Source organism: Passer montanus, unplaced genomic scaffold (assembly GCF_014805655.1).
Source record: "Passer montanus isolate IOZ18808 unplaced genomic scaffold, ASM1480565v1 scaffold53, whole genome shotgun sequence".
In the NCBI taxonomy this organism is placed as follows: domain Eukaryota; kingdom Metazoa; phylum Chordata; class Aves; order Passeriformes; family Passeridae; genus Passer; species Passer montanus.
Window position 1 is genome coordinate 5,788,138 of NW_024370263.1, and position 25,079 is coordinate 5,813,216.

Consider the following 25,079-nt stretch of genomic DNA (forward strand, 5'->3'; position numbering starts at 1 on the left):
CTTATTGAAATATAATTTTTCCATATTACTTAATAGTCTAGAAAGTTAATGCCTTTCTGGCAGCACTTCCCACTGGGATAAAAATATGGTTCCTACTCAGCCAAACAACAATGTAATAATGTTTTAGGTTGGGTTAAACGTCTCAGAGATTGGCAGGTGTCACAGCCACCTTGCCTTCAGTGAAAAAGGCAATTGAGAGCCCTTATGGAACAAGGGATTTACATCAGTAGGAGCTACTACACAAAAAAGCAGGCACATGGCAAGGTTTGAATAGATGGTGAATCATGTGGCCCAAGGGATTTTTCGGGGTGGGGACATGTGTGTAAAGTATCAGGCCATGAGGACCAGATGGCTGAGCTCTGCATGTGAGAGAGGAGCAGTGAGAAACACTGCAGAAATGGAGGCTGAGAAGCAGCTGAAAGTCAAGGACACTGGGGAGCTTTGATTTTGGAAATTTTGTGGAGGGTTTAGTGAGGGTCAGAGCAGTGCAGGCACTGTGAGCAAAAGCACAACTGAAAACCAATTTTGTTCATTTGTTCTGTAAACAGGAGGAATCACCTTGAGCAGTATACACCTGCTTTGTCATAGGCTCCTCCTCACACTGATTCTGTCACCAGAACTTTGTGCTGTGTGCAGGGATAGTTCAGCTCTCCCACACCATAATTCCCCCTTCCTTCTGTGCCCTGTCCATAATAAATTCCGTGGGGCAGAGACTCCCTCAGTAAGAGTCTGTGTGCACATGACAAGCAATTGTTTGCCTTGTACAACATCTGAAATTTATCAGAGATTCACTTGACTTACTTGGTAAATCCCATTCCTTAGGGTCTGTCTTTCCTACTGTGAATTTTTCAAGGCATTACTCTTGCTCAGTACATGCTGGAGTGGGACCTCATAGCTGAAAACACAAATAATAAATGTCACTGGTAATGTTAAAAAAATAAATATTTAAGGCTCTGCCTTGTTATGCACTTTCTTAACTAAGTTTATGAATATTCCCTTAGACATAAATGGTGTTGTTATGTTGAAGTCTTTGTAAATTGGGGTTTGTGTTATGAAGAAAAAAATGAAGTGTATTTCAAAAACATGGTTCTGATGACAATAAGGAAGAACAGGTCCCCATTCTTATCCAGTTTGTGTTACCAAATAAACTAACAATAGGAGTATGCAGCAGATGGTGTGTGCAAACAATATTGAACCTAATCTGTGAGTCTTTTTTTTTGGTGTTTTCATAACTAACCTGAATTATCCATCAATTCCATCCAGTCTGTTAAAGAATCTTTTAAAAATCACAAACTCCAGCAGTTTTCCTAAGCAGTTTGCTAACCTTTCACTCCTGCCTAACTTTTTCTTTGGTGATCATGAAGCAACAAACTGGCACCAAGATTGGAGCATGGATATCTTCCATACCCCACTAATGCCCTGGTTTGGTTGTGCTCACTGAGAATCTCCACACACACATTGACCCCTGAGCTGCAGATGTGCAAACTTTTTATGAAAGAACTTGTGCCAAAATCAATATGCAGGCCAAAACTGAACTAGAGAAGGACACTTGCAATTAGTAATGATCATATTTGAATTTCAGTAATGGAGGGTTGAATCTTCTTCCATTTAAATCAGTGTCACTATTCCATTTTAGATTTTGCTTTTTTCGGAGTCAGCAAAATAGGCTCAGCTTTTGCCCAAACCCAAATGATATACCTAAAGCACTGCATAGCTGCTAATTAAAATTAAGTACCTGAGACACTGAAATGTTGTATTTCATCCATAATAAGTTAACTCATTACATAAGTAGAGCATCCATTACTTAAAAACAGTCTTTGGAGTGTTTATAGTTGTATTTGTAATCTGCTTATTTTATGTTGTTTCATCCCAAACCTAAAGGTGTACAAATCTAACAGTTTCCTTAAGTATAGAATGTACAAGGAGACAGAGCTGTGAGAAATGTAAAGATTGTTTTGTGAGACTTGGGAAAAAAACCCTCAAAAACAAAAGAAAAAGCAAAACTTCACAAATTAATAATGAACCACAAAATACTTTTATCCCCCCAAAAATCCCCTTTATGGAAATAATTGACTTGAAAATAAACCCCTGAATTCTTCAGTTACAGGATGACTGTTAACTCTACCTGCTGATTGTATCATACATAGTGTGGTACTGGGTTTGAGCCAGGTCCAAATAAATCATTTCAGGATAAAACAAATTCTTTCCTGGCCCATCCATTCCTGTGCCATTGGAATGCTCTCAGCCATTACACTGGACAGAAGCTGATGGGATTTCCTGTGCTCCAGAGAAGATTTATAAGACTGTGGCTTGTAAAACATTTTTTGACAATTTCCATGTGCTTGCATAAACTTTTTTCTACGGGATAATGGTGAATTTTAAATAGGTGTGAATTTGCCTGCTTTTTTATTGTTATAATTTGAGTTATATGACACTGTATTAAGTACGACAGGTCCTTCTTATCTATTGCAGAAATATCCTTTTCTAGCTTTTTGTTTGCCCTTTGTCGGTTCTTTCCCTTTGCTTTGTGCACAAAGCAGAATCCTCCTTACCGAGTGCAGCAGTGTTTGTATTGGGTCTGGAAGGCCATCTAGTGACACAACTGCGCAGGGGAAAATGAAAAGCCTTACTCGAATTGTGGTTTGGGTTTTTTTCCTTATTAGAATTAAACGGTCTTGCTACGCCCGAGCATGTCCTTAAGGGGTTTGCTGCTATTTCCACAAGTGGTATTAAAAAAAAAAAATCGAGGAAATTTTTATTTCTTAAAAGCAAACCGACTTAAGATAGAGCACAGTGCTAATTCCTGCCAGGAAAGAAACATGCGGTTTTTGTGCTGAATGGTGGTAGATTTGCACCTGAGCAGATCCGTCCAAAACTCAGTGTCACTGCCCTGACCTGTGCATTGGAGCCAAACGTAATCCAGCAGTTGTGATCCCTTCCAGAGCCAAACATACTCAGCTGCTGTGATCCCCTGCATTCCACGGTACCAAAAAACGCCACATGGAAGCCTGGGGCCACCACATCTCTGCAATTAAAAGGAGAAATTCCAGTTATTTTCATTGCAGCTCACCTTGGATGGCGAGCCAGATGATGAGCAGAGCTGTCGGTTCTTTCCCAAGCAATAAATCAGCGGAAAACAAGCAGTGAGTCACTGCCAGTGCAGGCACCAAGGTTCCTTTCTGTGAGTGCCTCGGGGGTCTCTGCCTGCCCTCACCGTGCCTGGCACCGCTCGGCCCTGGGGACTGGTCCCACATCGGGGCCGAGCTGGAGCGCTCCCTCAGCGCCGGCCGCCGGGCGGGACCCAGCACGGCGCTGCAGGGGCTCCCTGTGGGAACAAATGGAACGGGAATACATAAATGGGGAAGGGCCGTGTGGGTGGAAGGGCAAAGGGACGCGGCCCGATGGTCCCGGGGGTTGGATCCTCGGGGGCTGCCCGGCGGGACGGGCGGGCGGAGCAGCCGCGGCGGGGCTGAGGGGACGCGGCGCTGAGGGGCCTTCCCGCCGTGACCCCGAGCAGCCGCGGCCTGCGGGCGGCCGCGGGCCGGCGATGAGGCCCGGGGTGCAAGAGAGGCTCCCTCAGCGGCTCCCTCAGCGGCTCCCTCAGAGGCTCCCTCAGTGTCCGGGGGCCCGGGCGGGGCCCTGCGGCACCTGAGGCGGCGGCGCGGCCAATCCCCGGCGGGGCGCGGGCGGCTCTGCCCGCCCCGGGCGCGGAGGGGGAGCGGAGCCGCGTCCCGGCCGCGCTGCGCCCTCAGCGGGCCCGCTCCGCTCCCGCTCCATGGAAGCGGCCAACGGGGCCGTGCCCGAGGGCGCGGCGGAGCAGCCCCGCGGCCCCGCGGCCGCCCCGTCGGGCAGGAAGGAGGTGAAGGTGGTGATCGTGGGCGACGGAGGCTGCGGGAAGACGTCGCTGCTGATGGTGTACGCCAAGGGCTCCTTCCCCGAGGTGAGGGGCTGCCACTCCCGCGGGGCTGGGGGCCGCGGCCGGGGCCGGCCCCGGCGCTTGGGCCCCGCCAGCACCGCTTCTCACAATCGCCGAGTCCATTAAGGTTGGAAAAGGCCTCTGAGATCACCGAGATCCTTGTCCCTTTGCAGCAATACGCGCCCTCTGTTTTTGAGAAGTACACAACGAGTGTGACGGTGGGGAAGAAGGAGGTCACGCTGAACCTGTACGACACCGCAGGTAAGGGGTTCCACTCTCCTGCGAGGGGCAGCTCCGCTGCGGCCACTGCGATGGCAGCACCGGGGACATTGGCCTGGGACTGAGCCCAAACCCGGCCCAGCCTTTCGAAACTTCAGGCAAATAAGCAGAAACTGTAAAGTGCTGCTCCCATGAGCACACGCACCCCCATTTCTGTTCCAGCAGATTTTTTAGTGACAGCTTAAATCAGCCCAGTATTTGAAGACTGTAAAGATGGACAGGTTTTCAAATTGCTTCTATACCAGCATAGTTTAACCATAGCACTGCAGGTTAGACTGCTAGAGAGGAAAGTACAAACAAACTAACCACCATTACCAGTTGCATATCAATGTGACTTCCAGAAAAAAAAAATAGATTGTCTAATGGCAGTTCTGGTCATCAACTCATTCATTATGTTAACAACCCAATTAATTCAGAAATATCAAACAGCAACCATATCTGGAAGTATTAAAACCCAATTCCCAGATGCAAAGCATAATACAATCAACCAGGAAAATATTTTAATCTGCTGCCATGTGTGATTGAATAGGGAAGGAGGAAAAGGCTGTTTTGTGTTCAAAATCAAAAGGCCATGGCAATAAAAGTTATTTGAAAATGCTGATAGTTGTTCAGGTTCATTTGAAGAACTTGTGAATTGGTTTGTGTAAATGATTTCAACCTCATTCAAAGTTTCCAGACTCTGTTATCCAGCTGCTTTCTTAAATGAACCCTAAAACTGACACGTGCTTGGTTTCAGCTCAGTGTAGATCATCTGTTTCAGTTCAAGCCTGTGGAGTTGTTCCAAATTTACACCAAGACAAATAAGAACCGAATGCAGTCCAGTCATTTTTAATAGCAATAAAACACACTTATCTTCTTGTATACTGCAAGTGATAGCTGAAAACCTACTTTTAAAGGATTTTAATCTAGAAGTGAATTTCACTGCTAACTTTTACTACAGTGTAGTAAGATCCTGAGCCCCCAATTTGCCAATGTGACTTCTTGGGTCAGTGTTACTGTTCTGAGTCCATTTAGTTGGGATAACATACCTTCTACTGCATGGCAAGGGGTTTGGGTCTAAGCTTTAGAGGAAAAGAGAAGGAATGGAATCTGGTGTGAGCAACCAAAGAGGCATTTCCTTAATACAGGGTGTTGGCACCAAGAACCTGCCACTGCACTCATGATTTTTATGTTTGTTTGCTGTCAGTGTGGATTTTTTGCCTGTCACATGGTTCCTAGCTCTCATTTAAAATCCCCATGCCACACATTCCAGCATTTGCCTTTGGACTCTCTTTCCAGGCTGTAAGGAGCATGGGCTGGATCCAGAGATGGCAGTGGGCTGGGCAGGTCCAGCATTGCAGCACTGAGCTCTCCTGAGCCTGGCAGCTCCTTGTGTGTCAGAGCTCAGCTCTGCACCAGACCTGCAGCCCCAGGGTCTGCTCACTGCTTATTGCAGCATCAGGCCAGTTTGGGTGGGAAAGGACCCTTAAAATGAACAAGGATCTTTACTAGATCAGGTTTCTCAGGGCCCTGCCCAAGCTGACCTTGGATGTTTTCATGAATAGAGCAGCCACAGCTTCTCTGGGCAGCCTGTTCCTCTTTGTGTAAAAAATTCTCCATTTTATCTATTGCAAATCTGCCCTCTGATAGTTTAAAACCATTACCCCATGTCCTGTGACCACGTCCTGTAGTTTCCCTGTTTATGAATGTAAGTATTAATGTGTACCTTCCACATTGAATTCACAGCTGTAAAAACTGATTTGGACTAAAGCACCGCTCCACTGAAGAACTGCGGGATGTATTTTGTGTCTTGTGAGACATTTTGGGAAGTGGAGCTGCCATTATTGGTGTGAAAGAGTGATTGCTTTCCATCTCTTGCGTGGAAACCTCGAAACCCAACATTTTTCACCTCCCAAAACAGCATCATGGCCACAAGGCTACAAGTTTCTTGAGGTTGTTGACACTTGTCTCCTCCCTTCCTGTTAAATTTATTTCGCTTTCCATAAGACACAGCAAGAAAGCAAGCAGGGAGATTGTCACCTGGGTTAATACATTTGATTGGGAGGGGGAAACCCTGAATTTTGGTTCTGTTTCAAAGCTGCTTACATAGTTTTATGTGACATATCTACAAACTCGGTCAAACTCTAATTCAAGCAGCTTTTCAGCCTCTTTCTGTAACTGGAAGTTTTGCTAAAGGAAGGACTCACTTGAGCACACATTTTAATCTCATCCTGTTTTTAGTAGTACAAAACTGATGTTGAGTTCCTTAAGGGTTAGACTAAGACCAAGAGTTGTGTGTTTTTAGGATCTTGCTTGGAGCAGCACGAAATAGAGCTGGGTGTACTTCAGCATCATGGAAAGGTAAAGGACAGGTTCAGCTCCATGAGCTGTTTAAAGTTGGAAGGATTCTTTGTATTGTCAAGTCCTGTGCAGCTCAAACATTTGATCTTGTCCTACTTACTGAGGGAGGAGGACACAAAAAACTTAAGAAACAAATCACACATTTTAATCTCATCCTGTTTTTAGTAGTACAAAACTGATGTTGAGTTCCTTAAGGGTTAGACTAAGACCAAGAGTTGTGTGTTTTTAGGATCTTGCTTGGAGCAGCACGAAATAGAGCTGGGTGTACTTCAGCATCATGGAAAGGTAAAGGACAGGTTCAGCTCCATGAGCTGTTTAAAGTTGGAAGGATTCTTTGTATTGTCAAGTCCTGTGCAGCTCAAACATTTGATCTTGTCCTACTTACTGAGGGAGGAGGACACAAACAAAAAACTTAAGAAACAAACGTTTCAAGATACAAAAGGTATTATTTTCTTGCAAGAATTTTGGTAACAAATGAACGTAATGGATTAGTCTAAAATGTACCAGAAAAATAATTTTTGGTGAGCATTTTTTACTGTGATACTGTGTCTTCCTCATCAAACACTTCTTGCTGTTGCAGGAAGTTGGTGGTACACACACGCAATGTGTAAAGGCTTTGTAACGTCACATGTCTGGTCTGCAAACAGCCTCTGCAGCTGCTTTTTCTATTAAAATTTTCCACTTCCAGCTGTGCTTGACAGAAGCAAAGGCTCTGAGAGGTAAATGAACTCTAGTTTTTCCATGCCAAGGGGGCAGTGTTGATGCCCTAGGTGCAGCTCAGACACCAGGCTCAATTCCTGGTGCAGGAGTTTCTCAGAGCAGAGAGCAGAGCACTGCTGGGCTGGGAGGAAGTGATGCCTCATCATTGTGGGTACGAGCAACTTGTTCTGACAGGAAGCACATGCAAGGCCTCCAGTGAGGTTTTCAGGTCTCTGATGACAGAAGCACAAGGTCTTCAGAGAAATTTTAAAAACCAGTGAATGCAAAAATAATTTCTCATAACTTTGACAGGGAAGTCATGCCTGAGTAAGACAAAACCCCCAATTTTTAAATTGATGTGTGCCCCTCCTGCTCCAAGTGTCCTCTTCTACCAGTTTTCTTCCTGCTAAGAATGTCCATTTCCCAATTTGTTTTAAACTGAATAGGGAAAAAGCATAGCTGGCAAGCAGCTCACAGGCTGGCTCTTTGGTGGTGAATGGACAAAGGGGTGAGGAAGAGCAGACAGAGGTGAACATGCACATGAGACTGAGAGCTGTGGTTTCACTTCTGTTCACCCTCAGCCACCACCAGAGCTCCCTCCCCAGCACAGGGCCTGACTGACGTGGTGTGGTTACACAGCATCTCCCAGAGGCACGTAGGACTGGGAGCTTGGCAGAGAATTTGTGTGAATTTTAGGTGAGTTCAGTTGGTTGGAGTTTTTTTCTTTAGAAAATCCCAAAGTCTCTGATGGTACAATGAATCGAGGAAGACAGAGGGTCACAGATGTGCTCACACGTAGGCAGATATTTAACCAACTCCCCCACAGCATGTTTTGTGTTAACTGGGGAAAGAAAACAGTTGCCTGTATTTGAGGAAGCAGACACAGGGCTTTGCATAGACATTCAGTTGCTGCTTAGGTTCACCTCTGTTCCTCCTTTTTAAAACTCTTAGTAAAAAGACCTAAATCTGTGCCAAATTAGCTCTGACCACAGACTGAGCAGCTTTACAGAGAAAAAAAGTCTCCCAGGCCCTTTCTTGCATTTCACCGGCAGCACTTGAGGACAGGGGGTGAAAGGGATTGTTTTCAGAGAGGGGGATGTCTATGTTTAGATACAGCTTCATCTGGGTCCCATTACATCCTCAGCAGCTGAGAAGCTGCAGCTGATCTTCTAAAGAGCAGCTTCCTCCTCCTTCCCCACGAGTGCTGCAACCACCCGACTGTAACACAGGTTAAGCAATTGCCACCTCACCTTCCCCTTCTGCTCTCTGCACCCCACCCTCTTCTGCACTCTGTATCCAACATTCCAAATGCACACAGAGCCATGTTTTACACAGCATTTTCTCATGCATTTATTGTTTGCTTTAAAACCCATAATATAAAATGGATTTGAAGATGAAGGAGCAGTTCACCAGGGCATATCTATAGTTTTTGGCCTGCAATACAACATATTGTATCACATAACTGAAGACACTTTTTTGTTATCCCATCCAAGAGAGTGAATTTAGAGGTTTGTTCAGATTCCAAGCAAATAAACATGTTTCTCCCAATGGGACAGCCCTGTCTGCCTCACCAATTGCCAACAACAACTTGAAGGACCTTTTAATTTTACAAGTTATGCTGTTAGAAACTCAGAGGCCTGAACTTCAACAAGGAAAACTTTACACAGCACTAGAGGAAGTTAGGAGGGAAAAAAAGTTTGGCATCTGATGTATTTAATGCATTTAAGGGATTATCTCAGCAACAAAATGGCAAATTGGTTGCAAACAAGTAGATGGTTTGGGAGAATAAGAAGGGATAAGCAGTACAATCTTTGCTCTGAATGTTTATACAACATGCATGATTTTGTCAATTGTGTATTATTTCTGGATTAAACCCTGAGATATCAATCCCTCTTTGTTCTGCACCTCCCCACAGAGCCCATGGCTGTTGTGGAAGCTCAAATACAAAATGGTCCAAGTCCAAGATCCCATTGTACAAACATCTCAGGCAAACTGAGTAATAGCTTATCCAGCAGGGATTGCCTTGGAATAAAATGTATCTCAACCAATCATTTAAATTAAGGAAGGGAGTAAAATTTTGCAGTATTATTGGCTTTCTAGTTCTTCAGACTGGCTTTCTCCAGTTCTTCAGACTGGAGACAAAAATGTTGGCAAGTGATGAGTATATGACTTTGGACTGAAGCAGGTACCAGAGCAGGAATCATTGCTGTAAAGTTGGGGCACACTGAAATTTTCTGCATTCCTTCATTTGAAATATCAACATGAAGATGTGAGATGTGGAACTGCCTGTAGGGCAGTTTCTGGTCTGTGTGTGGATTGTGGTGAGAGTGGGAAGGACCAGTTCTCCTTGTGGAAATTCTGTACATCACAGACACATGTCTGATTCCAGCATTCAAATGACAAATACACCTTCTAAAGACTGCTTGAATCATGCTTTCTTCCTTATTAAATGAAAAAGATTGGGTTTTTTTTCCTGAGCTGCCAGCTGTATCAGGGAATTACTGCTTTCTTTCACTTAATCTCTCAAAGCAAGACACCTTCAGACCCTGGCACGGTGATTACTGTAATGGGAAGAGTACAGGTCTGAAGCAAACCAGCTTCCTCTTGTCACATCACGTGCTAGAATATCCCTAATCAGAAGTATGACAAATCCCCTGCTTTTCCAGAATTCAGCTGAATTCCCTTAGATCTGCTGGGGAGTCTGCTTCAAAGGCCAGTTAAGCCTGGCTCATGCTGCAGCATGGCTTGTACAGTCCTGGGTGTAATCACTGCTTCCTCTCAGCTCACCAGGCTGGGAAAAGCAGGTTTGCCACTAAGGTTTCCACTTCACCATTCCTGTCTACGAAATACAGTGTTTCTTCTCCTCACAGCATCACATGTGAATGTAAATGATTATGGGGACTGCCACTGTCAAACTGAAAATATTTAATAATAATTGTCATATTCCTCTTGATGACTTTATTTTTGAGCAGCAACTTGGCAGTTGGTGTTTAGAACTGCTTCTAAGTCCTCAGCAAGTGGACAAAGCAGGCTTTTTATTAAAACCTGCCAGGGATGTGTTCTGTATTCTAGACTGTGAGTTTTGTCAGTGAGGGGGAATCTCCTGTACTCAAGGGAAGGAATTAAACAAGCGTGAAATTACAGTACTATTGTTCTTGATCTCCAGTATGTGTCTGTACATATCCCCATTGCTCTGCTTGCTCAGGACAGAGGTTTCTTCATCCCAACCATCCTGTGTGTTTCAGGGCAGGAGGACTACGATCGGCTACGGCCCCTTTCTTACCAGAACACCAATGTGGTGTTAATTTGTTATGATGTCATGAACCCCACCAGCTATGATAACGTAGCAGCCAAGGTAAGAGGCTTCTAAATGAATTGCACATGCCTGATATATGACAAGATGTCAGATTAGAAATGCTGGTGCTTTTAGTGTCCTGTACCCTGGGTGTGTAGATGCCCAGATCACTCATCCTGTGCTGAGCTGCAGGTCACAGACCTTAGACCTGGGGCTCACCTCTCCATGGCTCCTAAGTGCTCAGGACCAGGGCTGACTCTCACTAAAAAGATCAAACACCAGCAATTAAATCACTGCTTTATCTGTAGCAATGTCACATGAGCAACATTGCACATCTTGGAGTCAAGACTACTTCCATCACATGTGTATTTATTTGCAGGGGAAGATGAGAGCAACCACTTCTCTGTGCTGGGATTTCTGTAACATTCCAAAGCATTCTTGGACATAGCACCAGGAAAACAATGCAAGACTTAGTACAAATTCTGTTTTGAAATGTGACTTTAGAGTAGATCCTCAGAATTTAAACAGATGGTAAATAAACATTTTGGCATAGAGACAGATGCTACTATGTTTTTATAAAGCAGCTGACTTTGGGTAGGAGTTTTAAACACTTCTGGGATGTAAATAGTGCATGTTGGGCCCCCACCACTAGACTAACTCCAAAACTCTGAAATTGCAACTTACATTAAATGCTGCTTGGCTGTATTGTGTTGATTTCAGGAAACAAACGAGAAAATAAAAAGCAGCTGTAAAAGTTTTGTTTTTCTACCCGCAGTGGTATCCTGAGGTGAATCACTTCTGCCGGGGTGTCCCGCTCGTGCTGATCGGCTGCAAGACAGATCTCCGCAAGGACAAGGAGCAGCTGCGCAAGCTCAGGGCTGCCAGGCAGGAGCCCATCACCTACAACCAGGTAAACTTCAGTGTTTCTGCAGTGGTGGCCTCCTGGCAGGAGATAAAGCACGTGATGGCATTGCTCCTCACAGGTATGGTCACAGACACTGCAAAATTAGGTGATCCAGATAAAGAAATGGTTGGCAGCACTAAGAGAACTTTATGTAAGTTGTTTTTGGAAGTCATCAAATCACCATCCATTTTTAGTGCCAAAGTAAAGAGAAATATGAGCAGTTTTAAAGGACACAACTATCTATCTGCCTCCTGTGCTAATCACATCTCATTCTTCTTTCACAGCTGGGTTATTCCTGTTAAAAGTTTGTAAGCCTTAACAAGTCTGCTGGACTTCCTTCATAATTGTTATTATCCTACATTGCAGCCATCACTGGTGCTTTGATCAGTACTGTGATAAAGACTGGAGATGTCAGGAACCCATTCCAGTATGACCGTTCTGGAATAAATGTGTTTTGCAAATCCCACTTAAAAATAAATCCTTTCAAGGCAAATAGCAAGAACATCTGCAAGGTTTCTCTGACATGAGAGACTGTTCTTTGAAGTCTCTAAAGTAATCTTAGAAAAACTATTATCAGTATCTCTAAGTATTATGAAGCAGTTAAATTTATGAGTGGTGTTATGTCACTGGCATAGCTGTCCTAGGTACAGGAGAAACAGTGATGGAACAGCTTGTCCCATGTCACATAAGACCTTTCTGCTCTGGTCCTCCAATTTTTCTTTTTTCTAAACTACAAAGCCATCCTTCTCCTCTCACCTCAGAGCAAGAACAGCAGCTGAGACACACGTCCAGGGAACAGGGTCAAGTGCACTAGGACCTTGAGTGAATCACCACTTCTTCTAAACAGCAGGAAAATAAACTACAACTGCATCACCACAAAACCATGCTGGGCCTTTTAGTTTGTCTCCCTTGCATACCAGATGAGGTCCCAGCCTGTCACTGTGAACAGTTGCAGATTGTCCCTTGTTTGCATGAATAAATCCCTTCACCATCTTCACATGAGAGAGGTTCCAGTCAAGCAACAGACACTTCTGGCCAGTCTGCTGAGGCCTTATGCAGATAAACTCAAGGACCCACATGTTATACAAACTTTGTTTCTTGTGTGAGCCCTCCCACTTGGTTTTTCCTCCCTGAAATATGCTCTACCTCAGTTTTTTACAGCTGATGGCACCTTGATGCTTCCCATGCCAGGCACAGAGGATCTGAACAGTATCTGCCACCACTGCAGCTTGCACACAACTGGAAGGAGACAAACTGCTTAAATATGAAGAAAGCCCCCTACCCCAGTAAAAGCCCAAGTGACCCCACTCCCAGAGATCACAATGAATAATTGCAGAGTCTGTGAGCCATAGGTTGCAGTCCTGGAATTCACAGTGAAAGGCTCACAAGCATTCAGACCTGGGGGCTGGCTCTGCAGGGACAATAAAAGGATCTCAAGTAAGAAATCACTGTGCTTTGTCTGTAGTGATTTCACACAACCAGCATTGCATGGAAATACTTTAGATTCAAGCCTGTTCCCTTTGCATGGCTGAGAAATGCAGGCACCTGCTTGTGCTTATGAGGATTTTGGCTGAGCCCTTGTGATGCTTCAAAGCATGTGCACCAGCAAAACAAGGCAAGGCATCAGTGCAGATTCTGTTTTTGCATGTGACATTCATTACTAAAGGTGACATCACAGAATAGTTAAGGTCAGGCCTGAAAAAAATACCACCATGTAGACATCTTATCCTCACTTAGGTACCTATCTCAGCATTTAGTTTAAAGAAATTCAATACTGAGAATATTTTTGTGCTGTCAGGACTCTGCACCTCAAGAGTCTCTAATGCTCTGAACTCTTAGGCCAGGCTTTGGTTCAGCAGAGTGGAAAAACACCAAGTTTATTTACAGTGCTTCAGTTTATTACCAATGCCACTCACACTCTAGCGCTGCACTCAGAGGCAGCTCCTTTCTTCATGATTGCAAAGATGTACAAATGAATTCCCTTTCTTCCCAACTCACCTTTCTTCACTCATCCACTGAACTTACATCTTTTCTTACCTTTTTGCTCTTTCCAGGGTGAAGCAGCTTGCAAGGAGATTAATGCACAAATTTACCTGGAATGTTCAGCAAAATGTCGTGAGAACATAGAAAATGTTTTTAAAGAAGCCACAAGCATTGCACTGAGTGCCATGAAGAAAGCCAAGGGCCACAGGAAAAGAAGAGTGTGCTCAGTGTTATGATCTGGACTGCACGAGAGCCAAGTGATTCAGATTTTATAAAAGATTCACTTTAGAAACTTTTTTTTAAACATTTGTATTTCTAGGATAATTTTTATTTTAAAATTTTAATTATTTTTAGTATTTTTGCACTTTTGTTACACTGTTCTCGTGGAGTTTTCAAAGCTGTTTATCATGGTTAGCTCAATGCTGTGTGCCTTCAACCATCTGGCTTTTGCTTCTAAGTGTGAACAACTCACTATTTAAACTGCAATGAACAGCAACTGCTACTATATAACTTAGTGTTGAGGTTTTTTTCCTCTGCAAAATAATTGTGGCATGTTAGAGCTACAATTTACTGCCTTTTTCCAGAAAACTCAAATCTTTCAGAAGCAATGTTAAAGCAGCTTATCAGGCACCTTTGAAGAGACAGAAGAAGTTTTGTCTTAACATTTTTAAGTTAATTTTCCTGGTGGCAATGGCAGGAGTTGGCCTCAAGCTGGCCCCTGATTGCAGATGGAACATCCACCACCCCCTGGACCAGCTCTGCAGACCTGCACCTCAAGAGTTCTTCAAGGCCTGCTGCTGCAATGGAAAGTGGCATTTATCAGTGGAAATACATCAGTTGCTCCAATTAAATAATGGAAAATAGTTAATGTACAGCACTTAAATTTAGAAGTACTCGAAGCAGCTACTACATGTAATGTTAAGTCAGTCTTATAAACATTTACAGCCTATTTAATACAAGACAGATGCAAATCATGGTGCACTGGAGGAAAAATTCATTCACTTGTGAAATCATCTCTCCTGGTATAAATTAAAGTTTTCCCTTTTGTGATGAAGGTGTCAGTTGTCTAAGGATCAGGGAGGCTCCCACTGCACACCCTGGTACACGTGCCTCCTGTCTCCTGGTTCTTTTGCACATCCCCTCACTGAGACCTCAGACTGCAGGAACAATCCCTAGTTTGTACTCATCATAAACCAAACCTGAGAGGGGAAATGAGGCTCCTGCAGTACAGGTGTTGCTGAAAGCTTTCTGTGTAAGGCAAACTGTACATGACCAGCTGGTGCAAAACTGTTTTGGAGCAAGCCATCATAATTGTTTTACATGCAGGTAAACCCTTAAAAAACATTTTTCTTTTTCATTTTTTTCCCTAACTTGTTTTGATTTAATTAAGGTTTTTTAATACTTATGAGTCTAAAATAGGAAATTAAATTAATTGAAAGTTTGTGCACATCCTCGCCTATAGAAAAACCTTGAAGAATTCTGCAGCCTTTTCTCTGCTCGTTACTAAAAGAACCACCCCTCACCTCACTCAGTGCAAAATTGAAACAGCAACGTTCAGGAAGTGACCCACTCACCACCAGCTCCACAGTGGAAATCTCTCTGGCTTTTTTAATCTGAGTTTCTCAGGTTGCAGAGCTCATGTTACTCACCCCTGCAGAACAAGTTCCAGTTTGCTCTCAACAGACAACAATTTAGATTTCATAAATTGAGCATTCAAAGAGTAAAACAAAACCTTACAGGGTGTGCAAAACAGCAAAACACAGCCCAACTGGTGTGAAAACTGTTGAAAATATGCAAATTGCAGTTTATTGTTCATGCCCACAGGACAGTGACACAGCAAAGGTAATTTTGCTAGCTTGAGCAACAGAAGTGAATCCATCCCAAGCCTGTGGTGCATTATCTGTGCCCTGGTGAGCACCCTCTGGGGAGGAGGGCACTGTTTTCCACTCACTCTGCCAGAGGATGTGCCCAGTTTGGGCTTTGTGCTGGCTCAAAGGGAGCCTTCACTGTTGGGAAAGACACAGCCCAAGGCAGCTCAGTGCTGCAGCTGCCTGAGGAGGTACAGAAGTTACAGCACCCAAAAAAAGGTGTTCCCATGAGTGAGTGTAAATTCAAGCAGCACAAGGACTTTACCAGGGTAGCAGTCAGTGTTTGTCCCCTGCCATCCCTTGACACAGCATTTCCATTCTCTTCATTATTGGTACAAGTGCAGCATCTAAAGAAAGTATTTAATATTTGAGCTGAGTCTGTCTTCCCCTTTCCAGAACCTTGCCTCAAAAACCAACCTAAGGGCCATGTGCTTGTTACTAAAAAGGGGCAGAGGCAGTTGCATATTGAATGGTTTATTTTAGGTTCTTTCAGGCCTGGACAAATGACCTGGTCTCCCTGGAAAAGGGCTAGCAGACTTCCCTGCCATTTAAAAACTGCTTTTGCTCACATGATTTTGTTTTCAAAGAAGGAATTCCTCTTCTTTAAATAGCTTTTTAGAAGTGTATATAGCAGCAGTATGGTACAAAGATGAGTATTTTCTTTTCACAGTACACACAGGTTAGTATTGCCACTGAGAATATGCCTTAAACAAATGCCTTGAAAAACAGCATTCGCTCTGTATTACTGATCCACAGAGTGTTCATAAACCTCAATAAATTCAATACCCAGAATTTAAATAATAAAACTGGAAAGTGTCAGGTATCATTCCAGAATTGGAATTACAGTAGATCCCACATTTTCCCCAGTGCTGGCGCTTCACCAGGCAGGTGCATGCTGCTCTATATACAGAACAAAAACCCCAGAAGCAAATACATTTTATATTAAATATACATAAATAGCAGGAGTGTGACTGGAGAGCCATGCTTGCATTAATACTGAGTCTGTGCTGGCAGAGTCCTTTACCAAACACGGGGACAGGGGAGTGCTTCTGAGCCCATCCATCCCTGGCTGGGGTGGAGCAGGATCTGTCCCAAACCCAGCCCTGCTGGGGCACAGGCATGGATGCACACTGGGAACAGGGGGAGTCACAGCTTCTTCACCTTGTCTTTGTTCTTCTGCAGTTTAGTGTGCACCACCTTGAGAGTAGTGAGGAAGTTCCCGAGGAAGAGCAGCAGGAATGTCAAAGCCAACACAAAAACCTGAAAGGGAAGAGGAAGCAGCATTTATTATTTGTAATATTACAATATGGATTATATTCAGCAGTGCTGGGCTCTACCAGACACAGAACAGCCTCTGAGATATTTAAATGGAGTCAGATGCCCAAATATCTTTCAGGATGTGGTCAAGCACCCCCTCTGCCCTGCTCTGTGCTTCCTCTGAGCAGAGCCAACACACACCTGCCATTCCTTGCATTCCTCGTGCCTTGACAATCTGAAAAGCGTGATTGCATTGTACAGCTGCCAGAACTGCAAAGGGGAAAAGAAAAAGGCAATTTAATTAGGAGCAAAAATAATTAAGCCTTTGAAACGTTTGTCATAGCTGTGTGTGATCCAAAGCACCTTTGGGTGGTGCAGCAGCAGACACTGCACCACAGAGGGAGGAGGGCATCACCCAACTTACATGGCCAAAGAACAAGAAGGGAAGGAGAAACGTCAGCCCCCGCCACATCCAGGACTGGAATCCTTCTGGAAAAGGTTGACAGAAGAGGCAGAGTGTGAGCACAGAAGAGCCAGGACTGGACCTGCAGCTCCTCCCCATCCATTTCACCCCCATAAGGGCTATTCCTCTCAAGTAAAAAGATTTCCTGGAAATTGCAGTAGTTGGAGGAGGATAAAGTTAGTGATGACCAAAACCTCCATCTTAGTCTCCTCAAACACTGACAAAGATCAGATTCCTCTGCTCCTGACCTACAGGACCTGAGGAGGGGGATAAAAGTGTCACTGTCCTTTCCCTTGGGACACAGGCAGCCAGGCAGGGGACAGCTCTGCAGTGAGGGGGCACACAGCCTTCTCCCTCCCTATCACTGCACCCAAAACCTGTGCAAAGAAAGCATAGCAGGAGACCTCACCTACTGTAAGGTCCAAGTGGTTTCTCTCCCCCAAAGCCCGGAGCCTATAGAGGCAGCCCCTTTGGTAATAATACTGTAAGAACTGAACACAGCCTGGAGAAGGAGAGAGAAAACATCACTCCACTGGTTATTCAGAAGTATGGTAAGTAACAAACTACTTCAATCATGTTTAATCCAACAGCATTTAATTATTGCTTATATTTGTAGATTGCATATTTGTACACCATCTTTATATTCCTACAGTTTAATATTCCAGTATTTACCAAATGAAAGTGTTTTCTTCTAAGCACATATGACACAAAATTAATTAGCAAGGTAAGATATACTCACTCTGAAATATTGAAAATGCTAAAAATTGACTGCGAAACATCTGATACATGAGTCCATCTGGCCTGGAAGCAGAACATGGGAGGTCCATTAATTTGCTAAAAGCATCCAGTGCATCCAACCCTTCCCTTCACACCAGGACTCATGCCATTAGCAAAGGAACCAGCAGCTGGTGCCCAGCCCATTCCACCCCCTGGGAGCCCTCAGAGGTGCTACAGCCACACAGGAAGTGCTCTCATTGATTAGGTTTCCCCTCTCTAAAAGGATAAATGCTGTCCCCTCTCATCCTTTATCAGTTTTCTCCAGGCAGCAAAGCCATTCAGCATCATCTGCATTGAGAATCTGAGCACTGCAACAGGGGGTGGCTGTGCTGCTTATCCCAAGGGTAGTTCAGGATAGATGGAGGGCAAGGGACCTTCTGCCCCAGCCACTGTCAGCCCCTTACAGATTCAGGGCAGAAGTTTATGTTGTTTTAAAACAATTTTTAATAATTAACTCATTAGTTCATGTCCAAGTCGAGACAGGTTGCACAGGGAGTGCATTGTGGGCTGTCTGACCACCACCCACTGCAAGGGGGTAACTTGAATTTTTTGCTTTAAACTCTCTAGTCAAGGCTCAGTAAAGGCACCAAACACCCATTTTGTGGTGTACTTCCTCTATACCAAAGTGCTGCTTGTTTCCTTAAGTACAAAGACAGAAACTGGGAGATTTTCCTATCACCAGCCCAACTACAGTCACAGGGTTTGCATTTCTTTTTTTTTTTTTTAAACCAGTAATGTAAATACAACCTTGCAGTGTTGTATTTATCATTGAAAACATCTGTAACATCAAACAAATATTAAGGCTCACACGCTGCCATATGTCCTGTGGCCACAGCTTCGTGGTCATGCTGGATTTAAATGCTCAGATGATATAAACACCATGAAACAGGCTTGAAGCACCTCGAGCAGGCAAGAGCAGACTCACCACGTTAACATCACTCCAGACAGGAACGTGGAAACGTAGTGATGAGACACCCACCAGCCTTTGATCCTGAGCAGGAAAAAAATATGGCAGTGAGACAAGAAGCATGGATTTCAGCATTGAAGTCCAGCCTTACAGGCAAAAAACGATCCAAAAAATGGAAACAAAGCAGACATCCAAGCTCAAGTACAAGGGATGCTGTGGCATTTCCAACCAAAGATGTGTGGCCTCTAACACAAGGCAAAACACACACCCCAGACCACATCTACAACTAACCTACAGCTACCAAAACCAGCCAAAAACTTGGACCAATAACTTAGGGACTCTTAGGAACTGCAACTGCTCTCTCCCCAAACTTCAGGTGCCCTTGGATGTGACCAGGGAGGAGGAGAGAGACAAGAGACTCTGCAGAGAGGCCATCAGCATCTCAGATTTGCTAGGCCCCAGTGCCAAGCTGAATCCCTTTTTGTTGCCTGTTTTCTTTAGGGACATTTCATGCTTTCATGTGCTCTGCAGGTGGCACTGTACCTTGAGCCATTGCTAATGAGAATGCTTTCCCGTATCGTCAGCGTGCAGTAATACCACACCAACAGAAAGTTAAACACTTCATCTGTCACCCTGTAAACACAAAAAACACAGAGTAAAAAACCTCTTGTTAATTATAAAGACGCATTTTAAAAATCACTATTTTTCCTTCCTCCTCCTGGGCAGATGAAAACCTGCCCAAGTGAGGCTGCGAGTCCCATCCTGAACATCTCTAACCCACACACAGCACTGCCAGCTCCAGGCCCTGTTACCCTGGGATCCAACACTGCAGATCCTGAGCTGATAAGCAGGTATGCAGGGATGCCATTAAGTGCTGCTCAAGGAGAGAAAGCATCACAGAAGCAGCAGATGATCCAATTTAGAGAGGCCTTTCCAGGCTAATTCAATGAGAAGATTCCATGAGATCTATATAAATCAAATCAACTAAAAGAATGGAAGAGCAATGTGCTCTGGGACAAAAAAAACAAAACACCAAAATTTTATTTTGCCATTTGCAAACTCCTGAAGCCAAGGGGACTTGGGGCAGCCTCTGTGCAGGGCAGCATCATTCCTGCATTGACTCAAGACACACAGAGGCTGTAGTGGAAGTGTGTGGCTCCAACACATTCCTGGTTTTTAAGCAAAACTGAATAACAGAAGCTTGTTGGTGCTCAGACACTTTATCACAACCTAGAGGTAATGTTTCAGGTCTGATTATTTCATGCAAATTCTCTTGTGGCTTTTGTTACCCCAGAGCTGCAGCACAGTGTTGGTCCCTGCCTGGCACAACCCACAAGCACAACCAACTGTTCATTCCCAACAACAGCACAATGCCAGAATAACAACATCAATTTTTAGCATCATCAGGCAACATGATATTGGACTTTCCTTTTAAAAAGGAAAAACAATTAGCTAAAATACAGAGTTGAAGAAGAGCAGGTGTCCTGCTGCCCAATTGCTCAAAGCCTAAACACCACCTGAGCTGTCTCACTGTCCTTAACAGTGCACAAGATAATTCAAACCCAGCACAGTTTTATGCAAAATACTTGATAAGAAATAAAAATGCAGCTTACCTGTAGTGGAGAAAACACCTGCAGGCAACAGCCCCCAGTAACAAGATTATTGTCAGATAAAGTTTGAACTTCTCATACTCATCCTTGTAGGCGAACCTGGAAGGAAACAGGTGCCATTTGTGGACCCAAACAGATGTGTGAGTGGAATGGAGCTTCACCTTTTCCAAACCACATACAAAGCCAAATATCAAGCCCAGAGACAGAGGTTTTGCTGAAACACTTAGAAAAGCAGTGGACAGTGGTGAAAGGCAGTGTTCTGCCTGCAAGCAGGGTCTGTCTCAGCTAAAACACAATGCCTAAGTCCATCAGAGCTGGTTTCTGGATTGGATTGACAAGGTTTTAAAAATACAGATATATCTCCATTTTCTGGAGCACTGTATGCCTAGAAGTCACAGCACCATTTTTCAGCACAAAAAAACTCCAAACACTTTTACAATTAAGGCCAGAGGCCGAGCTGGGCTTAAAAGCAAGTGATAAATGGAATTGGAGCTACACTGGATGTCAGCTTATCCCCATGTCATAGTCCAGAGGCCCACCCTCAACATTTCACTTATCAGGTCTAAGAGAAAGCCATTCCCTCTCTGGGCTTCAGTCCACACCCACAGCTGGCCCCAGAGAAACCCAAACTCACACATGGGGAGGCTCACTCACTTTGCCTGGTTGCTCAGGAGAGTGACATTCACGTTTCCCAGCACCAGATTTAAGTACAGGCTGGAAGACAAAAGCCAAGAGCAGACCCAAGTAAGTTGTTTTATTTGAACACCACAGGATGATCTAGATTGAGGTGATGAGACAGTGGCTCTGCCAAAGCCACGTTTGCTGGAGGTTTTTAATTAAGACAAACTGGAGGGAAATACCACAGAAGAGGCTTTACACATGGAAATATTGGTCAGCATTTCCAGGAAGTTACTGAAAAGGCTTATTTTCCTGGTCTCCTTTTTCCACTACAATCTAAGGGCAAAATATACAGTCTGCACTGGCCAAACCCAAACACAGGGAGGATTTGGAAGAAAATCTGAGGGGTTGCAGCATCACACAGCTTGACAACTGACATAACTCTGTCCTAGCAACCCAACTTGAAGAAAAAGTTAAAGTTGGTTAAAAATATTATTAAAAAAAAGAGAAAAGTCTTGTTCTGATTCAGCCCTCAAAAAAATTAGCTCAGGAATACATCAGTGTGGAACAGTGAACTGCACAATCCCTTGCCAGTGCAGGTTACTGTCATTTTAACAGAAAACCTGCACTGCCCACACACATTTACATCCACTCACAGTTAATGAATTCTGTGTACAACTGACACAGCAGCTCAGCGAGAGACTTATGACTAATCCAATTTTACATGTCTTTCTTCAACCTTTTCCTTCAGGAACAAAGAGCATTGCTGTGAACATTTAAAAATCCAAAATTCCTGGAGCACATACCCATTCCTCTTGGGCAGGTAGGCTTCCATGTCAAAGAAGGCATTCTGCCTCTCCTTGATCTGGCTGCTGATCTCCTGAATGAGAGCAAACTCCTCAGGACTCGCTCTGGGCTTGCACCTGCAAGAACACAGAAACAAGATATTCCTGTTCATGTTTTCACCTCCTTTTTATTTGAAGGAAAATAATGTCATAAAATCCAGGCTGTTAACAAGCTGGCTCTGGGAGCTGCTGTGCTTTGCTCCTGTATTTCTGAGGAACCATTTGGCTTATCACGACTTTATTTCACTGCCAGGTTTATGCTGCTGTAGGTGACTTCAACCAGCTGGTTTATAAATCAGCTTCTCTTTCCATCAGCTCAGTGACAGGATCATGTGGGAATATTGTGCTTTTCTGAAAGAACTCTCTCCACCCTGGGAACTCTGTGCGTGGTTTCAGGCACTGCCCTTGCAGAGGCTGCAGCTCTTCAGGTATGAAGTATTTCAGGATGTAACAGCACACAGAGCTGATGATTTACTGACAAACTGTGGTTTTCATAATTAATGTTAACCAGAGAGCAGTGAGCAGCAGAGCCAGCAGCCTGTGGTGTCAGAGGTGCTGTACTCAGACCTGCACACAAGGAATTCAGCCTGTGGCTCCTGGGATCAGCCAAGCAGCCAGAGAGAGTTCCCATCTGTAAATCCACCCAGGAGCAAGTTACACCTTCAGGTTCAAGGACTAATGTTGCTCTTCCAGTGCAGTTTAGAGAGCAAAGCATTGCTCACCTGGCACAGCCAAGAGCTGCACAGCCCTGCAATGTACAGCACGCACTGAAAGGAAGAAACTAACATAGATTTTCTAGTAAAAATACTAAAAATCCAAGCATTTCAGCCCTTGGGAAGGAGAGCTATCCCATCCCTGCCTCCTCCACCCTCCAGGTCTCCTGTTACCGTTGCAGGCTGTGCTTCAGATCCCTCAGTGTCTTCTTCTGCCGGTGTATGGAGCTGCTGCAGGCTGTCTGCAGGCTGGTGACTTCTTCCAGTTTCTGCCTGTAAACTTTGTGTGTTTCCTGCAGGAGAAGAGGAGATGGTTGGTAGGAAGAGCCCTTCTAGGTTATTTATGGCATTTGGTCCTCACCTCCAAGTGAAACCAGGAAAATCCTGTTTTGTGGGATACAACAGGCACCCCTTTAACAAGGAAGGAGGGGGAAATGCCAAACCAGTATAGCTACAATAGGGCTTAAATGGACACTGATGAAATTCCTGCAAGAGTAAAAGCATCCTCTACACTCATCTCATTGCCTCTTTAAAGAGCTTTCCCGCTCAGGAGCTTCTCACTCCCATCCCACCCTGCAATGAAGCCCCTAATCCTTGAATCTCCTAATCCTCCATTTGATCCTGATCCATGCCCATCAAATGGTGGCTAAATCACAGAGCAGGCACTCCAATTTCACAGCCAGATTAAATCTTGGAGAAAATAAATGAGGACCTAACAAATGAGGGAGGGGAAAGACACAGCATCAGGCTTAAATCCATGGCTGAGTGTTTAGGGACCTCCTGGCCATCACTGCCATCCCAACCCCACGGATATTCAAGCAACCTACTGCCCCATATTCTGGTTTAAAGAGCTGAACTGATGTCCCTGCCTGTGGCCTTGCAAGCTCCCTGGGAGGAACTGCTTTATCACAGCTCATTGGTCCTCTGAAGCCCCCAATTAGTGCTCAGCCATAACAAGGACATGCTCATTGAGGAGCCTCTGACTTCACCCCTCCCTGCACTCGGGGATACCTGGGCTCTGCTTTCCCACCCTCTGCAAGGATTTCACCCCTTTCCCCATGAGGGAAGTCCCAGGAAGGGCTCCCCAAGCACCAAGCAATGACCTCTGAGCCAATTTTAAGACCTGTAATAAGCTGGAAAACAGAGTTTGCAGAGTTAGTGCCAAGAGACAGTGTGGGTTACACGGTGCTTCACCTACCAGCACCAAAAACCACAGGAAATTCCAACTGCTCTTCCCAGAGCATAAACATGGTGCTGAAACCACACAAACCAGATCTCTGCTCTCCTCCTTGCTAGGACCCACTTGGTAGCTGTTCTTTATTTACAAGAACAATCCAAAACAAGCTCCAGTGTCTGATTTAAAGGCTTTAATAACCAAACTAGCACTGTACAGGCACTGCAGCTCTCACTGTCTGAGGCTCACTTTGGTTTTGCTGAGCACACCTCTACAGCACTAATCCTGACACCTCGACCACCAGCAGCTGGCACCCCACCAAAAAGTGTTTCTACTTTCCTTTTCCAGGTGGGGAAACTGAGGCAGGGACAACCACTGACATTTACTGTGGTTTAGGTCAGACTCAGGCAGGGAGCTTGTCGAGAAGGTGCACACAGCAAACAAGTGACCAACAAAACCACGTCAGCTGGTCTCCCCCAGCACCCAACCCTTGTTTCTGCTAACAGGAATACAACCTGAACTGAGTTTTAATTAAGAAACAAGCTAATTGTGGAGATCACACTTTTTTTTTTTTTTTTGCATGCACGTTCTGTTTAACAGTCTAAAAGAGGCTAAACAGCCTCCAGAGTGAGAACAGCCGGTTGTACTTTAAAACTGGCTTTAAGATTTAAAGCACGTGTATAGGTGCAGCACTGACAAGCAGGGAAGGAAGGGAAGGCTTCTGGAGGTAAAAGCGTCTCGTAGAACAGCTCTTGGCCCCCACTCCGAGGCCCTTCCATCCCCAAATGCACTTTTGCAAGATGGGAAAACAGCACTCGGACCCGTCATATCCCACCACGGGAAACCCAACTCCGCCAGGAGATGCTGGCGGGACAGGCGCTGCCCGCACTGCTCCTTGCAGCACGCTGGGGATGCACAACCGCACCGCGTCCCCCTGTCCATCTCTTCTCCAGCAACGGGAACCGAGGCGCCGCATCCCGGTGCATCCTCGGGGCACGGCCGCGGCTCGGTGGGGCTGCGCCGTGCGCTCGCACGGGGGCAGCGGGGCACGGGCTGTGTGCGGGGCCGTGCGGGATGCACAGCCTCGCTCCGCGCGGAGGCAGCGAGCGGGGCTGGGGGGAGCCCGCCCGCCCCGCCCGCCGAGCCGCCCCGGGGATGCGGCGGCGCTGGGGATCCCCGGTCCCGCTCCTGCCCAGCCGGGGCCGGCCCCGCCGAGCCGGCAAGGGCAGCGCGGGGGAAGCACCGCGATGCCCCGCAGGGCCCCGCCGCTCACCTGGAGCTGCCGGAACTCCTCCTCCAGCTCCCGCCACTCGCCCAGGCTCCGCTCCAGCTGGTCCCGCATGGCGCGGGGCCGCGCCAGCTCCGCGGGCCCCGGCGCGCGCCCGCCGCCCCGGGCCCGCGCGCCGCCTGCGCCGCTGACGTCATCGCGCG

The 25,079-nt window shown here is 45.4% G+C and overlaps 2 protein-coding genes across 4 annotated transcripts; one reads left to right on the top strand and one right to left on the bottom strand.

Annotated features, from left to right (window-relative positions):
* The first annotated feature begins 3,672 nt into the window (after window positions 1-3,672).
* RHOF (ras homolog family member F, filopodia associated) lies at window positions 3,673-14,466 on the top strand. Of its 2 annotated transcripts, XR_005629323.1 has the most exons (6): window positions 3,673-3,940; window positions 4,090-4,177; window positions 10,480-10,589; window positions 11,305-11,439; window positions 12,585-12,870; window positions 13,488-13,622. XR_005629323.1 is itself a non-coding variant. In XM_039724799.1 (5 exons), the coding sequence occupies exons 1-5, from the start codon at window positions 3,776-3,778 to the stop codon at window positions 13,650-13,652; spliced, it is 663 nt and encodes a 220-aa protein (XP_039580733.1). In that variant the 5' UTR covers window positions 3,675-3,775; the 3' UTR covers window positions 13,653-14,466. The 2 variants fall into 2 exon arrangements, 1 of the variants encoding a protein (XP_039580733.1); XM_039724799.1 differs by lacking the exon at window positions 12,585-12,870 and having other exon boundaries at window positions 3,675-3,940; window positions 13,488-14,466.
* Window positions 14,467-15,190: 724 nt separating this feature from the next.
* TMEM120B (transmembrane protein 120B) lies at window positions 15,191-25,047 on the bottom strand. 2 transcript variants are annotated; one of them, XM_039724797.1, is made up of 12 exons: window positions 24,922-25,047; window positions 22,649-22,767; window positions 21,723-21,839; window positions 20,953-21,012; window positions 20,302-20,397; window positions 19,232-19,321; window positions 18,707-18,772; window positions 17,744-17,805; window positions 17,414-17,506; window positions 16,966-17,030; window positions 16,743-16,811; window positions 15,191-16,544 (listed from the first exon to the last, which is right to left on the bottom strand). In XM_039724797.1, the coding sequence occupies exons 1-12, from the start codon at window positions 24,988-24,990 to the stop codon at window positions 16,431-16,433; spliced, it is 1,020 nt and encodes a 339-aa protein (XP_039580731.1). In that variant the 5' UTR covers window positions 24,991-25,047; the 3' UTR covers window positions 15,191-16,430. The 2 variants fall into 2 exon arrangements, with proteins under 2 accessions (XP_039580731.1, XP_039580732.1); XM_039724798.1 differs by having other exon boundaries at window positions 16,468-16,544; window positions 16,739-16,811.
* Window positions 25,048-25,079: the final 32 nt, after the last annotated feature.

What these genes read in the sequence shown, in the direction of transcription:
- TMEM120B (XM_039724797.1), bottom strand. Translation starts at nt 24,990, where the DNA reads ATGCGGGACCAGCTGGAGCGGAGCCTGGGCGAGTGGCGGGAGCTGGAG. An exon ending in TACCTGCCCAAGAGGAATGG is followed by an intron (nt 21,013 to 21,722) that starts GTATGTGCTCCA and finishes TTTGTCTTCCAG; the next exon opens with CCTGTACTTAAATCTGGTGC. An exon ending in CCTTCTTGTTCTTTGGCCAT is followed by an intron (nt 16,812 to 16,965) that starts GTAAGTTGGGTG and finishes TCCCCTTTGCAG; the next exon opens with TTCTGGCAGCTGTACAATGC.
- RHOF (XM_039724799.1), top strand. Translation starts at nt 3,776, where the DNA reads ATGGAAGCGGCCAACGGGGCCGTGCCCGAGGGCGCGGCGGAGCAGCCC. An exon ending in CCAAGGGCTCCTTCCCCGAG is followed by an intron (nt 3,941 to 4,089) that starts GTGAGGGGCTGC and finishes GTCCCTTTGCAG; the next exon opens with CAATACGCGCCCTCTGTTTT. An exon ending in ATGATAACGTAGCAGCCAAG is followed by an intron (nt 10,590 to 11,304) that starts GTAAGAGGCTTC and finishes TTCTACCCGCAG; the next exon opens with TGGTATCCTGAGGTGAATCA.